The sequence below is a fragment of the Schistosoma haematobium genome, chromosome ZW (genome assembly GCF_000699445.3).
Source record: "Schistosoma haematobium chromosome ZW, whole genome shotgun sequence".
Lineage (NCBI taxonomy): Eukaryota > Metazoa > Platyhelminthes > Trematoda > Strigeidida > Schistosomatidae > Schistosoma > Schistosoma haematobium.
The window spans coordinates 38,812,733-38,826,955 of NC_067195.1; the positions used below are offsets into that span (position 1 = coordinate 38,812,733).

The following is a 14,223-nucleotide window of genomic DNA, read 5'->3' on the forward strand; positions in this document are numbered from 1 at the left end:
AATTTCTCCATATGCGTTTCACAGCTTGTTCTGTACACCTCGACGTTGATTGGTTCTTATTGACCTTAAATTTGTCATTGTTTACTTCTTTGTTTTGGTTGTCTCCCATTGGTTTGATTTTTGTTCCTATATTTGTGCATGATTTTTCTGATTGGTTGATAAATTGGATCCATTTCAATGTGCTTGTTGATTGCTGATTGACCTGAGTGCCACGATTGTAAAAATTCTCTGGTGTTTTTGGAATTTCCTATGTCCAAGATTTCCACATTTTTCCAATCGAATGTGTCCGCAGTTGTCCACGTGTATTGATATAAGTGAGGAAGTATCATAGCGTTTGACTGCTAATTGATGTTCATGTAGGCGAAGGTGGCGTTCGCTTTGTCCGATGTAATGTTTTTCGCAATTGGAACAATTTATTTTGTAGATGATGTTTGATTTGTCTTCCTTTGTTATTTCATCCAGTCGGCGTCGAGGTGTACAGAACAAGCTGTGAAACGCATATAGAGAAATTCAAACACTTCACTTCTATCTGAAGTTTGTGCTGATGATGTCGTTCAGAAGAACGATGAAAGCTCCACGACCAAACCATCCAGCTCAGAGAACAAAACTCCATCGAGATCTCTGCTCGTTTGGCACTTTCCAACTTACCTCACCTATACGAATATTCGTCAAGATTAGAAGGAATAGTTTGACAGAAATTGGGCGCCGAGTATAGAGAAGTAATTATATATGAAAATTATATTTGAGATCATCTCAGCGATTGAAATTTAAATAATTCCAACGTTTCGTCTAGACAAGTTAGCTTTTTCACATATAATTACGTCACCTATAGTGGAAGCAACATATCCGTCTATCAATAAAAAGACGAGAATACTGTGCGGCAGTTCGATCTGTTCTACTTTAAGGTTGCGAAACGTGGCCATTAAGAGTAAAAGATACTCGTAAGCTACTAGTATTTGATCACAAATGTGTTATAAATATTGCTCGCATCTGCTGGAATCATCGGGCAAGTGATAGTGAGGTTAGACTCAGGGTATTAAGTAATGATGGTAAATCAGTGGATGAGGTTGTAAATCTTCATCGACTGAGATGGTTGGGCCACGTGTTACGTATGCGTGAACACCGCTTACCACGACGCGCAACGCTGACTAGTGTTGGAGATGCCTGGAATAAAGTTAGGGGCGGCCAAACCAAAATGTTACATCAGTCGTTGAAGTCACTAACTTATCTCAGACATGTTGGTAGATGCAGACTACTTGGTTGAGATCCGCATGACTATCGTAACCAATGGTTGGAGACTGGGTGACATGGCTCAGAATCGATCACAATGGCATAGGTGTATGCACTCTTTGTCTTTCCTTAAACCGTGCGTTCGAAATTGCTTTATACCTTTCTTTCTACCAACTAATTCTTTCTTCCTGTAATATATCCTTATACGCAATCTTTCTTTTATACATTACTACCATTGAGGTGACTATTTCTATGGATTTGGTGTTCATCTTGTTGTGCTAATTAGGTGTGGTAAGTTGGAGTGATGCATATATGTGCCTGGTCCCACGTTGTCGCTGACTGACCAACTGGTGGGAATTTCTATGTGTTCAGATGGTACAATCATCATTAAATTTTACAAAGTCCTCCGTCAATAGACCGGAAGGAGAGCACTACTCACAAATTACTAACTCAAATTCAGAAAAAGTGCATCACAATGGAAATCCTATATCATGTGACAGCGTAGTAACTCCAAACAATGACATAGCAAATTTAATGGGATTTTGAAGTCAAAGAAAATTCAAAACCAACCAAATCACTATGATTATAATTTCCAGAAAACACTTTGAGTTCAAAATTCGTCCAAAGTTGCTCTACATTCACCGAGTATACAGTGTGTCTATCTGATTAGCTTCCATAATCCATAAGCAAACTAAGGAGAACCATTGAAAATCTCACAGTAAATTACATACAATTACTCTGTCTGAAGATGCCTCTGTCTACTGTCTGTTGACCAGTAACCTTCTTCATACGTAGTAACATTTATTTTCAGAGCTGTGTTACAATTCTATATTGTGGAAGAACTGGTCTAATCTATGTCGGTTGGTAAGGTCTACGCATCTATGGACAGCCTTTTTATGTTATCTTGTAGTTCAGAAACACCACTAATGAAAATACGAGTTAAAATCGCGCAGCAGTTTCTTAACTACTTTGAGGAATTGTGCATGCAAGTAGCAGAACAAGACTTAGTTATTATCAGTACAGTGTCATGAGTTGAGAGATGGGGGGTGGGAGAGACTTAAGCCCCGACATTTCATGTATCGTTTCCATTATACTGAAGGTAAAATCTATAAATGGTGTAAAAAGTTCATGAATACAAAAATATCAAATGTAAAATTTGAAAGTTAAATATAATGTCCCAACAAGGAACAGATTCGAAGCTCATCATTTGGTGTGCCTGGGTTCAGTTGTTTTGGGGTTTGGTTCTAGGGGTAGGAAGTGTTGGGACTAAGAACAAATGCCTGGGAGTTTTTAGGACTAGAATATAATTTATAGACAAACCAATCAGATTTAGATAATTAAAATAACCCATAGTGTCACTGAATAAGAAAAAGAGAATTCTGCGAAGAAAATTTTCTTTTCGACGAAATCATTTACTTAAGCTGTACATTCGTATATATAGGTATATGGAAAATGTATGTCTATAGGAGGATAGAAAAAATTGCATCACCAAAATGGATTCGATGATAAATAACAAATGGGGTTACGTACTAATCAAGGGGTAAGGATTTAATATAACAAGTCTTGGATTTTGTCACAAAATTGATGCATCATTGTGGCTGAATAGCAATTATGTCATCATAGCTGATGTCAGTTTAAACTCCTGATCCAGGCGGGTATCCTCAATTTTACTTCACGGTTGCTCAAAAGTCGTACATTGATTATGGCCTTACTGATTAAGGGTTAGGAGCCGAGGCTTAGAGTTTTCAGGGTTGTTGGAATTTAATCCATGTAGAGCTCATAATTAGGGTCTCTTGATAACAGAACAATTATATCTTGTTTGGATTATTAAAATTTAGCATTAACAAGTTTAGTTATTATTTTAAAAATTCTAATCCTCTGTATCTCTATCGCTTTTACATGATGTGGGGATTATAGTGACATATACGTTCAGCAATATTTATAGCGATAGAGACAAGTACCATTTACATTTTTATTTGTGACACTTTATGTGAGGCTACATTTATATTCAATGTTTATTGTTTATTTGTATCGACTATGAAACGGACAATATTAATTTGTTGTTTTGGCACACTCGCTACTGTTGATATCTAAATAAATGCTCTCCGTCGTCTATTCTTCTGTTCTACTGACCATGGTCTGTTACTGAATTAAATGATGGTGTTATTGCTTCCCTTTTGACGGTTCTACACCACGTGTGGCTTTCGGCCTAGATTATTATTAGAAGTTAGTGACTTCAACGACTGATGTAACATTTTGGTTTGGCCGCCCCTAACTTTATTCCAGGCATCTCCAACACTAGTCAGCGTTGCGCGTCGTGGTAAGCGGTGTTCACGCATACGTAACACGTGGCCCAACCATCTCAGTCGATGAAGATTTACAACCTCATCCACTGATTTACCATCATTACTTAATATCCTGAGTCTAACCTCACTATCACTTGCCCGATGATTCCAGCAGATGCGAGCAATATTTATAACACATTTGTGATCAAATACTAGTAGCTTACGAGTATCTTTTACTCTTAATGGCCACGTTTCGCAACCTTAAAGTAGAACAGATCGAACTGCCGCACAGTATTCTCGTCCATTAATTGACAGATGGATATCTCGCCTTTGCTATAGGCGACGTAAGTTGGCAGATGTCAAACGAGCATTTTGAATCCGTTCAGAAACTTTCATCCACCCAAAACTAGTCACATTTTTATAGTAATTGATGGGACGGTTTTGAAAATCATAGTGCTCATCATATTTTGGATTGTTAAAATGAATGAACAGAATGCTATTTGATAGACAATGCCCAGTGATATATAGTTTGGTTGGTTGAATTATTGATGGGACGCGAACGGTGAGCAAACTTGTTTTTGTCCTAGAAAATTGACACAGTTATATACAAAGGGAAATTCGATTAACGGTTATTCAGAACACGGATATTTTGAAGACAGGGATTTCGTAGTACAAGTAATGAGTTTATGAAATTAAGACCTAATTATCATGAATTATTTCTGTCATTTGTTTAAATAATACAATTGTATCTGACATCGTTTTTCATCAAGATCATACCAGATTTGTACTTTAATGCCTTACCCTTTGAAATCGATACTTTCTTGAATGTTGTGACTGTTTTTTGCTTTTACCATAGAATCTCCCATCTACAGTACTTACTACTCACCTGCCAATATCCACTTCGAGCTGTGTGATCCCTAAAGAAAATAGTGAGTTATTCCGTGTTACAGATACACTTAATTGTAAGTTGTTCACTCGATTACGTCATGTTTCTTATTTATTGTATCGTTCGTTTAGGAAATAAAATATTCATCGAGCTCAATGTTTTAAAGTACGAAATAGCAATGCTACTAATCTCACTGTACCTAGAGTAATGTTATGGAACAAGTAGATGTGAGAATCTAGACTACATTTTCATTTTTTAAACGAAACTTTTCAGACTTAACATACATCTTTTATCACAGTATTGTTGGGCACTGAATTCGTGATATTAATATATTTTAAAGAGGTATTATATGATCTAGTAGGATATTCTCAATAAAATGTGACTACGAAAGTTAGTGTTCACAGTGTCTTCAACACAGGTTCCTAAGTTATGGATACAATGGGTTTAATGCCAGTTAACTGTAAAAACAATCAAGGTTAAAATATGTATTATCGAGTGTGTTTCTTCCAAATAAATTGGGTGCAACTGAATGTGTCCAGGGGAATATCACTTTACAGCAACATTACGGAAAGTTAGTCGTCTCCCTAAAATTACAGGAAAAAAATCAGTTTAATATTGATATTTTCATCGACCTGAACGAAGGACTGCAGTGCTCAGACAACAGCTGTTTAAAAGTTACCAAATGCATCCTTTTTATGGTGATGTTTACATTCAGTCTCGAATTTGTTCTATTTCAAAGCGTGCCACCACCTCTTCAAAATTCTTTAAGGGAAGGTGTTAGGTTTTTCTGAACCCCTATCGATATAGTTAGACAAAATAAAGCGTATGACCACCATCGAACTTTGGTTTCTTCGCTCAAATGTTCTGGGAAATAAAGAAACAATTGTAAGTGGTCTCGACCACCACATCAGTTACTACTACGAAGTGTAGGGAGAGAGAATCATTTACAGTCAGTCAGCTACAACGTAGGACCAGGCACATATAGGCATCGGTCCAATTTGCCATACCTCATTAACACAAGATGGACACCGGATTCATATAAGTGGTTAATTCAGAGGTGGTAATATATAAAAGAAAGATTGCAATAGGATATAGTACAGGAAGAAAGAATTAGTTCGCAGAAAGAAGGATATGAATCAATTTTAATCTCTTAGTTTAAGGGAAGACAGATGGTGTATACACCGACGCCATCGTGATCGATTCTCAGCCATGTCACCAAGAGTCTCCAACCATTGATTACGATAGTCACGCGGACCCCAACCAAGTAGTCTGCATCTACCAACATGGCTCATATCAGAAGTTAGTGACTTCAAGGACTGATGCCACGTTTTGGTTTGGCCGCCCCTAACCTTCTTCCAACCATCTCCAACACCGGTTAGCATTGCACGTCGTGGTAATCGGTGTTCGGACATAGGTAAAACGTGACCTAACCATCTCAGTCGATGAAGATTCACAACCTCATCAACTGATTTACCATCATTCCCTAATACCCTGCATCTAACCTCACTATTACTTACCTGGTGATCCCAGCAGACGCCAGCAATATTTCTAAGGCATCTGTGGTCAAATACTAGTAACTTACAAGTGTCTTCTGCTCTTAATGGCCATGTTTCGCTGCCGTAAATTAAAACAGAACGGACTGCCGCGCAGTATACTCGTCCTTCTATTGATAGACGGATATCTCGCCTTCGCCATAGGTGACGTAAGATTGCAAGAGCCAAGCGAGCTTTTCGAATCCGGGCAGAGATTTCATCAGACACCAACCCATTAGGGCTGATTAAACTTCCAAGATAAGTGAAGTTGTCAACGCGTTCGACTACTTCACTCCCTATCCTTAGTTCAGGTGTTGACGCAGACCAGTCCTGTAGCAACAACTTGCATTTCGAGGGAGAGAAGCACATTCCAAACATTCTGGCATTGTTGCTCAGTGCTACCAAAAGACTCTGCATTTTGTCAGCGTCTTCACCAAACAGGACTATATTATCTTCGTATTCTAAGTCGATAAGTGGACCTCCTGGATGGAGATCAATACCCGAGAATTCAGTAGACGAGAGTGTTATTTCTATCAATAGGTCTATGATGAAGTTAAACAAAAATGGAGAAAGTGAACAGCCTTGACGGACACCACTTGAGGTTACAAAAGTAGATGACAGTTCGCCATAAGCTCTGACTCGACTGGTAGTGTTCGAGTAAAGAGCCTTCACAAGGTTTATGTACTTCTGAGGTACGCCTTTCAATGACAGACACTGCCACAGAATCTCGCGGTCTACCGAATCAAATGCTGCTTTCAAGTCAAGAAAGACCACCATTGTCGGACGCCGATAAGTATGCCTGTGTTCTAGAACCTGACGAATGGTGAATATGTGGTCGATGCAGCCACGACCAGGTCTGAAGCCAGCTTGGTTCTCTCGTGTTTGCAGTTCACGAGTCTTAGTTAGGCGTCTGATAATTATCGAGGCTAGTATTGTAGATACTATATTAGTTAAACTAATCCCTCTGTGGTTGTCACAGGATGATTTTAACCCTCTCTTATGTATTGGGACGATAAGTGATTGTGACCAGTCAGATGGAATAAGGTCTAACTCCCAGATCTTAGCTAAAATATTAGTCAACCTAATCGCTAAAATTGAACCACCAGCCTTAAAGACCCCTGGAGCCAATCCGTCTGGATCAGCTGCCCTTCCTCGTTTCAGATAGCTTTCTGTAAAATTCATCTTTCACTTCATCCAAGCTGCAGTCGGTGGGAGCGTAGGCAGAAACGACAAAAAGGCAACGACGTGTGTCCCTATCCTTCCGAGTTCTTACGCGGCCGTTTAGTCGAACACCACATAAACGACTGTTAACGGGGATCCACTCTAACAGTGCTTGTTCTGCCCTCATGCTTAGTGCTATCCCTACTCCTGCCGGTCAACGAGAGCTGGCCATCGGGTCACCAGATACACGGAGGGTGTATCTCTTTGACTCTCCGTTTTGTCGAGGTGAGGTCAAGTGAATAACCACACTGGGATCCTGTATGAGTGTTTCAGAGACACAGCATACGTCAGTGGTACGAGATTCTAGGGTTGTAGCCAGGGAAGCCTGTTGACCGATTTGACATAGGGTGCGTACGTTGAAGGTTCCAATGTGTAGTTTGGAGCGAGGTTTCAGTAGACGTGAGAGTGTTTTGAGCACTAGAATCGTTGGCTTTGGTGACATTTGAGGAGGAAGCCGAAAAAGGAAGTTTAGAGGTGAAAGTCGATGTAGGAGGAGTAATAGGAATTGAAGACGGAGGTTGATTATGAATACAGTGGTCATGAGTGCTGTTACAGTTATGAGGGCGGTTATCACTTCCCGGTTGCCCACACCGTGGAAGGATTGTTCTGGAGGTACCTGAAAAGGAAATTGGATTAGAGGTGGTCATAGTGACTTAAGAGCGTGACCGCAGTGCCCAAGGGACAACTGCTTGAGGTCGGTCACACACGACCTTTTTATGGGTAATTTTTGTGTTAGCTCCGTACTTGTTGAGACCTTACCGCCGGAGACGGATATCCGTGGGATAAGGCGAGGTGTGCATTTTTAGAGTCGACCTTTTCTAACCCCACCCCTCCTTGTGGGAAGGCAGCATCGCTGTCATGCTGGTTGTCTGAAGGAAACACCTTACTGCTGTCACACCTCTGTACAGTCAGCAGTACGACTTCGCCTTCGGACCTTGGGTTTGTTGCTTTTAGTCTTACCGCTCTTCAACCGACCTGTCTGACATGGTAGGACCTTGAGGAACGGTTGTCCCAGCCAGTATAGCTCGGTTGCTTCATCACGATAGGCAAGCCCGACCACCCCGTCAAGGTAGCAACAACGGTCGGCAATCATTTACAATTCCTTATCCGATGAATAAGTAAGATGTAGAGTGAGTTTATAAAGATTATTCGTTTTCTCTACATACCCCTACACTAGCTTAATTGGTTTGGATTCAAACTACAATTGGGAAGTATTTTGTAAAAGTTTTCGTTTTGTTTTCATTTATAGATCCCTATTCGGGTTCATGTATCCCACCCGAAATTCCTGACACATTGACCACAGAATCTGCCGATCGCAATGGCAAATCACGAAATATTTTTGATCAAAAGATATCATCAACCAAGTGCCTAGAAACCATCGATTATACTAATGATCAAAACTATCATCAACAATCACTGGCTTCTGCCTATTTTCCCCAAGTATCTCTTTGATTTTCTGTTTGTTATCATTCGACCTTCAAGTAAAATAAGATAAATAGTTTGTTTCACATTTTTACAGCTGGCAAATCTGCAGTTTACCAATCAGTTCGGTTACACTTTTCTGTGTTCTTATTTTCAACTTATAGTCTGTAAATTTTCTGTGAAACTAGTGACTAAAAAAGTTATCTGTTTGCTTAGTTATTTATGAATAAAGTTTTTCTAGATGAATGAATTCACTTATCAAATTTGTTTTCAGTTCAAGTTAGCTTGGTTCGTGCTCTAGGTATCTAATAGCCAACTAAATCTGAGGATAAAGGCATAATTACAAAAATAACAACAGGTTTATCAGGAAGTGAGTCATTAACAAAATTTGCATAAAAATTGTAAATCATGATGGTCTCATACCCGTAAAAACAGGTTGTTTGCTGGGATACTTTATGTTATCATAGTCACAGGTAGTTTGTTGCTAGGATCATAGGAATATGGAACAACGGCAGTTTTATAGATGCATGTAAGGTTATTAGGCACTGTAATGTGCAATCAAGTAAGACTGAAACCAATGATATCCCCCTGTTCGAACACCTCGCTGTAATCCATAAGCCTCAGAAGGAAATCAAACGTCTTAAGGATAAATGATATTCTGTTTGGTGAGGTTGTTCGAGAGTACACAGCTGATTGGATATTATATATCTCGGTTAGGAGGCTTTAACAACTTAGGTTGGTTGGTTAAGAGTTCACCTCAAACAACTAAGCATATGTCAATACAGTATAGTTCAAGTATTCACTCACCTTATTCTGTATAGGCGTCATATTTCCTATTATCCTATATTGAATGTTGAGAGGCTTCGTTTGTCTTAACAAATAATCCCACGCTCGACTGTGACTGAGCGATCCAAATAAAGACTTATTCACGACTTCTCTGGTTTCTTCTATCAATAGCACGAGGGTTACCCAGAGTCACGAAACTGGTGAGCCCTATTAAACACTAATTTAATCTCATTTTTGTTATTAATATTATTTTCTTTACTTAGTCGCAAACGTAGACCCTCTGGTTATCCGTAAACCAAGTTGGGTATATACATAGTTTTTTTTTTTAACTAAAGCTATTCGTGTTGTAGTAACCATTTTTCGTGCTAATTTCGGTACTATATTGGTCACATACCTCATGTCAGACTCAATACAAACCCAAAACCTGGAGGATTTGTCACCAGTGGAGATAGACACTGTTATGACTACGAAATCCCGACTTCTAGAATTTGCTCCTAGTGATCCTGAGTTGTGGTTTGCTCAACTAGAGCATTATTTCACGAGGCACAATATCAAATCTGAAGGAATCGCTATAGAGACTTGTGTTCTATCCTTCCTCCTTCAGTCGCCAAAGAAGTCTGTGACTTGATTTTAAGTTCACCATCGCCACAACCATACACCATCTTAAGACGAGAGATAATGAACCGTTTATTATTATCAGACAGTCAAAGAATCCAAAGGCTTTTCCAAGGAGAAACACTAGGTGATAGGTCTCCGTGGGTGAAGCAGTCCTAAAACAAGGATGGATACAAGCTCTCCCATGCTACATCCAACACTGTTTCGATGCACAAAATCCTGGAACATCCTTATCTCATTTAGCACGTATAGCCGATAAAATAATGGAAAGAGGTCCTCCAACTGGATAACGCACGATAAATCACACACAAAAAGAAGAACCAGCAAAAGACCCAGTCACAGAAGGACTCATTGCGAGTGTTAAAAGTCTCTCAAGTCTGGCTGTCGCCAGAATCAAATGGGTCATAGAAACAGGAGTAGGTCACCACAACGACCAAGATCCAAGTCACAAGACAGGTCAAAAAGGTCCAGACGATCTGGGCAGTCCTGTTGGTATCACTGGAAATTTGGTGTCAACTCAACCAAGTCCATGCGCCGTGCCGAAGCAAAATTCCAAGAAAGCGGGAAACGAGTAACCTCTCCCCAGGTCGCGACGACTGAGGAGGGGCGCCTAAACAGTCGCTTGGATTTCTTGGTAGATACTGGCGCTGCTCTTAGTATCATCCCTCAAAATAAAACTGAGCTGAGCCGAGAAACATATCCAATTACACTTCAAGCTGCCAATAAAACTAAAATCGCGACATTTGGGCAGAAAACTTTAACACTAGATTTGAGATTCAGCAGGCAATTCCCCTGGGTTTTTACTGTAGCCGATTTAGATCTGGCAATACTGGGGATGGACTTTCTAGAGATATACGAATTTCTAGTTGACACCAAGAAACGGCGCTTAACACTGAAAGAAACTTCGAATTACACAAAAGGCAAAGAAAGTCACATCACATCTCTTAACTTGATTCAAACTCCTGCAGTAACAACAGAGAAATTCCAAGATATACTCGCGGAATTTCCAAACTTAACTACACTAAACCCACAGCCTTCTAAAGGTAAGTCATACTATCAAAACCGAAGGTGCACTCGTGTTCGCAAAACCCAGGAGACTAGCACCAGATAAGCTCAAAGTCGCCGGGGCCAAATTTGACTATATACTACAACTGGGTACTATCTGTCCCTCTGATAGTCAATGGGCATCCTCTTTGCATATGGTCCCAATGAAGAATGAAGGCGACTGGCGACCGTGCGGGGATCGCAGAGCCCTCAACCGCCAAACCGTACCAAATAGGTACCCAATACCGCATACCCAGATTTCACAAACGGTTTACAGGGTATGAACATATCTACTAAAATTGACTTAGGGCATATCACAATATCCCGGTGGCTGACGAAGATATCTCCAAGACAGCTGTTACTACACCTTTTGGCTTGTTCGAGTTTGTACGCATGCCATTCGGCTTGAGAAATGCGGCACAAACATTTCAGATTCATGGATAACCTACTTCGAGATATGCCATTTGCACGAGGGTATATAGACGATTTGTTAATTGCCAGCCCCGATTTAAAATCACACGAACAGCATGTACGAGCAGTGTTAAAAAGATTGGATGAATATGGAATGAACACACATCAAAGTGTGTTTTCGGTGTTCGAACTCTAGAATTTCTCTGTCACACAATAAGCCCAGAAGGGATTACACCGATCAAAGAAGAAGTGGACACCATCAAACAATACCCCATACCTAGTTCTCTAACACAACTGAGGAATTTTTCTAGGTCTAATTAACTTTTATCGTAGATCTATACCCGGTTGAGCACAATTAATGCAACTTTTGACAGATTCATTTAAAGGAAAACCAAAAGAATTCAAACTGTTTTCTGACGCCGTCGAAGCTATTAAACAGCTTAAAGATAAACTGGCTCAGGCAACTGCGTTGATGTATCCGAATTCGCTTTCCCCACTTGCTTTGGTGGTGGATGCTTCAGATAAAGCAGTAGGCGGTACCCTTAACCAACTGAAAACCAATCGCTTTCTCCTCGAAAAGACTCACTGCAGCAGAGATAAGGTATTCTATCTTCGGGTGAGAACTTGCAATCTACCTGACCATTAAATACTTATAGTCTTTACGGATCACAAACCACTAATGAATGCATTAAAAGCGAGAGCCGATAAATACTCACCTCGAAAGGTCCGACACCTTGACTATATATCACAGCTCACAAGTGATACCCGACATGTCAAAGGTCAGGACAATCAGGCAGCAGATGCTTTATCTAGACTAGAAACGAACGTGCTACAGCAGTCTACAGTAAACTTCGAGACGTTGAGACACGAACAAGAACAGGATCTAGAATTACAAAACCCACTTAAAACAAACAATTCAAGTCTTAACTTAAAACAGTTCCCATCACCTATCGATGGTATTCTAATTTTCTGTGACACGACCAAGGCAATGCCGCGACCTTTCGTTCCCAAAAATATGCGAAAGTTGATATATAATAACTTTCATTCTTTGTCTCATCCTGGCGCAAAAGCTTCAACTAAGATAATCAATGCCAGATATATATGGCCGAATTAACAGAAGGATGTACATAAGTGGGTTAGCGAGTGTTCAGCATGCGAACAACCGAAGGTTAATCGTCACACAAATTTACCTATATGTGTTTTCTCGCAACCAGATGCACGATTTGCCCATGTGCATATCGACTTAGTAGGCCCTTTACCACGTTCGAACGATTTACCAGATTCCCTATAGCCATCCCCAAAGCGGACATCACAGCGGAAACAGTAGCCAAGGTTTTCATGCAGTACTGGATAATCATTTTTGGTACGCCCATAACAATAACGACGGATAGAGGAGCGCAATTTGAATCCGAACTACTTAATAACTTGGCCAAACTTCTAGGCTCCAAAAGGATACGCTGCACTGCATATCATCCTCAGGCTAATGGGCTGGTAGAACGTTTTCACCGTCAGCTAAAAAGCGCCCTTATATCTCACTCAAACCCCAATCAGTCGACAGAATCCGTACAGTTAGTTATGTTGGGAATATGAAGATCTGTCAAAACTGACACGCATTGTTCAGCTGCGGAACTGGTTTTCGGAACAACTCTGAGACCACAAGGTGAATTTATTAACCCTGATACTAACAGTCAAAAACTTAATTTAGAAAATTACCCAGATCGACCGCGGGATTATATGTCCAAACTTAAGCCAAATAATACTTGTGAACAATCGCGCGCCATATATGTACCTAAAGACCTAAGCAATTGCATGCACGTCTGAATAAGATGTGACAAAATAAAAGCACCACTTAGCACTCCATTTGAAGGTCTGTGGTGGTCGGTATTCAATATAATCCTTAAACTTCGTACACAGTTCGTCTTGTTAACCGTTCTATATAACGCCCCAACGGTATATTAATCAGAAGGCGGATACGAAGCGTTGATTACGTTTATTACGCGACCACACATATATATCCAAATGTACAGATGCGTTAAACAAGCATAGAAGAGTTGTGCCGAAAGGCAAGCAAGCAAGCGAGCGAGAGCCAGATCAAGAGCGGGACGAGAATGTGTTGAATATGAATAACATGGACATATATATATATATATATATATATATATATATATATATATATATATATATATATATATATATATATATATATATATATATATATAGTGAAATGAATGAGTAATCGAATCAAATAAGCGGTTAGTAGTAAGACTAGCAGAGTGAATAGATGCGTAGGCAGTAAGCAATATTCAAGCATACGTATTTCATACAAGCACAATAATAATAAGGGTACAATAAATTGTTATAGTGCGGATGACTTTGTCCGCTAAATAAGTTAGCAAAAGGGCTTAACTGAGTTAAATGAGAATAAACTCAATTGCACGTGAGTCACTATAGTTCCTTTCAAAGTCGTCTGAAGAAAATCTAAATATTTCATGATAGAGAGACATGAAAACATCGACTCTGTAAGTTTTGATAGGTTAAAACTGACTTATCTCGATCATGAACCACCATACGTGTTGTTAGGCCGTTTAACTGACAAAACAATTACGGAAACGACATGTAAAAACGATAAATCTTTACAAGTGGCTAAAAAAGCTGGGCACATCCGATTAGTCAGTCAAGGATATTTACAGTTTTGGCTGCAGAATAAAATCTAACTACGTATCTAGTATGGTCCTGAGTTTATTTTAAAAAAATTTTTCCTCATACCGTCTCACCTATCTTATTTAATTAC

At 39.7% G+C, this 14,223-nt stretch overlaps 1 protein-coding gene across 2 annotated transcripts in view; it reads left to right on the forward strand.

Moving 5' to 3' along the window:
* The window catches only part of SASS6_1 (Spindle assembly abnormal protein 6), a 28,700-nt gene extending 15,212 nt beyond the window's left edge, over positions 1–13,488 (forward strand). For both annotated transcript variants that reach the window (XM_051211317.1, XM_051211318.1), the window contains 2 exons: positions 4,372–4,477; positions 8,404–13,488. In XM_051211317.1, the coding sequence (XP_051071362.1) occupies positions 4,372–4,477; positions 8,404–8,606 (309 nt within the window). In that variant the 3' untranslated portion in view covers positions 8,607–13,488. The remainder of the gene's footprint in view (positions 1–4,371; positions 4,478–8,403) is intronic.
* Positions 13,489–14,223: the final 735 nt, after the last annotated feature.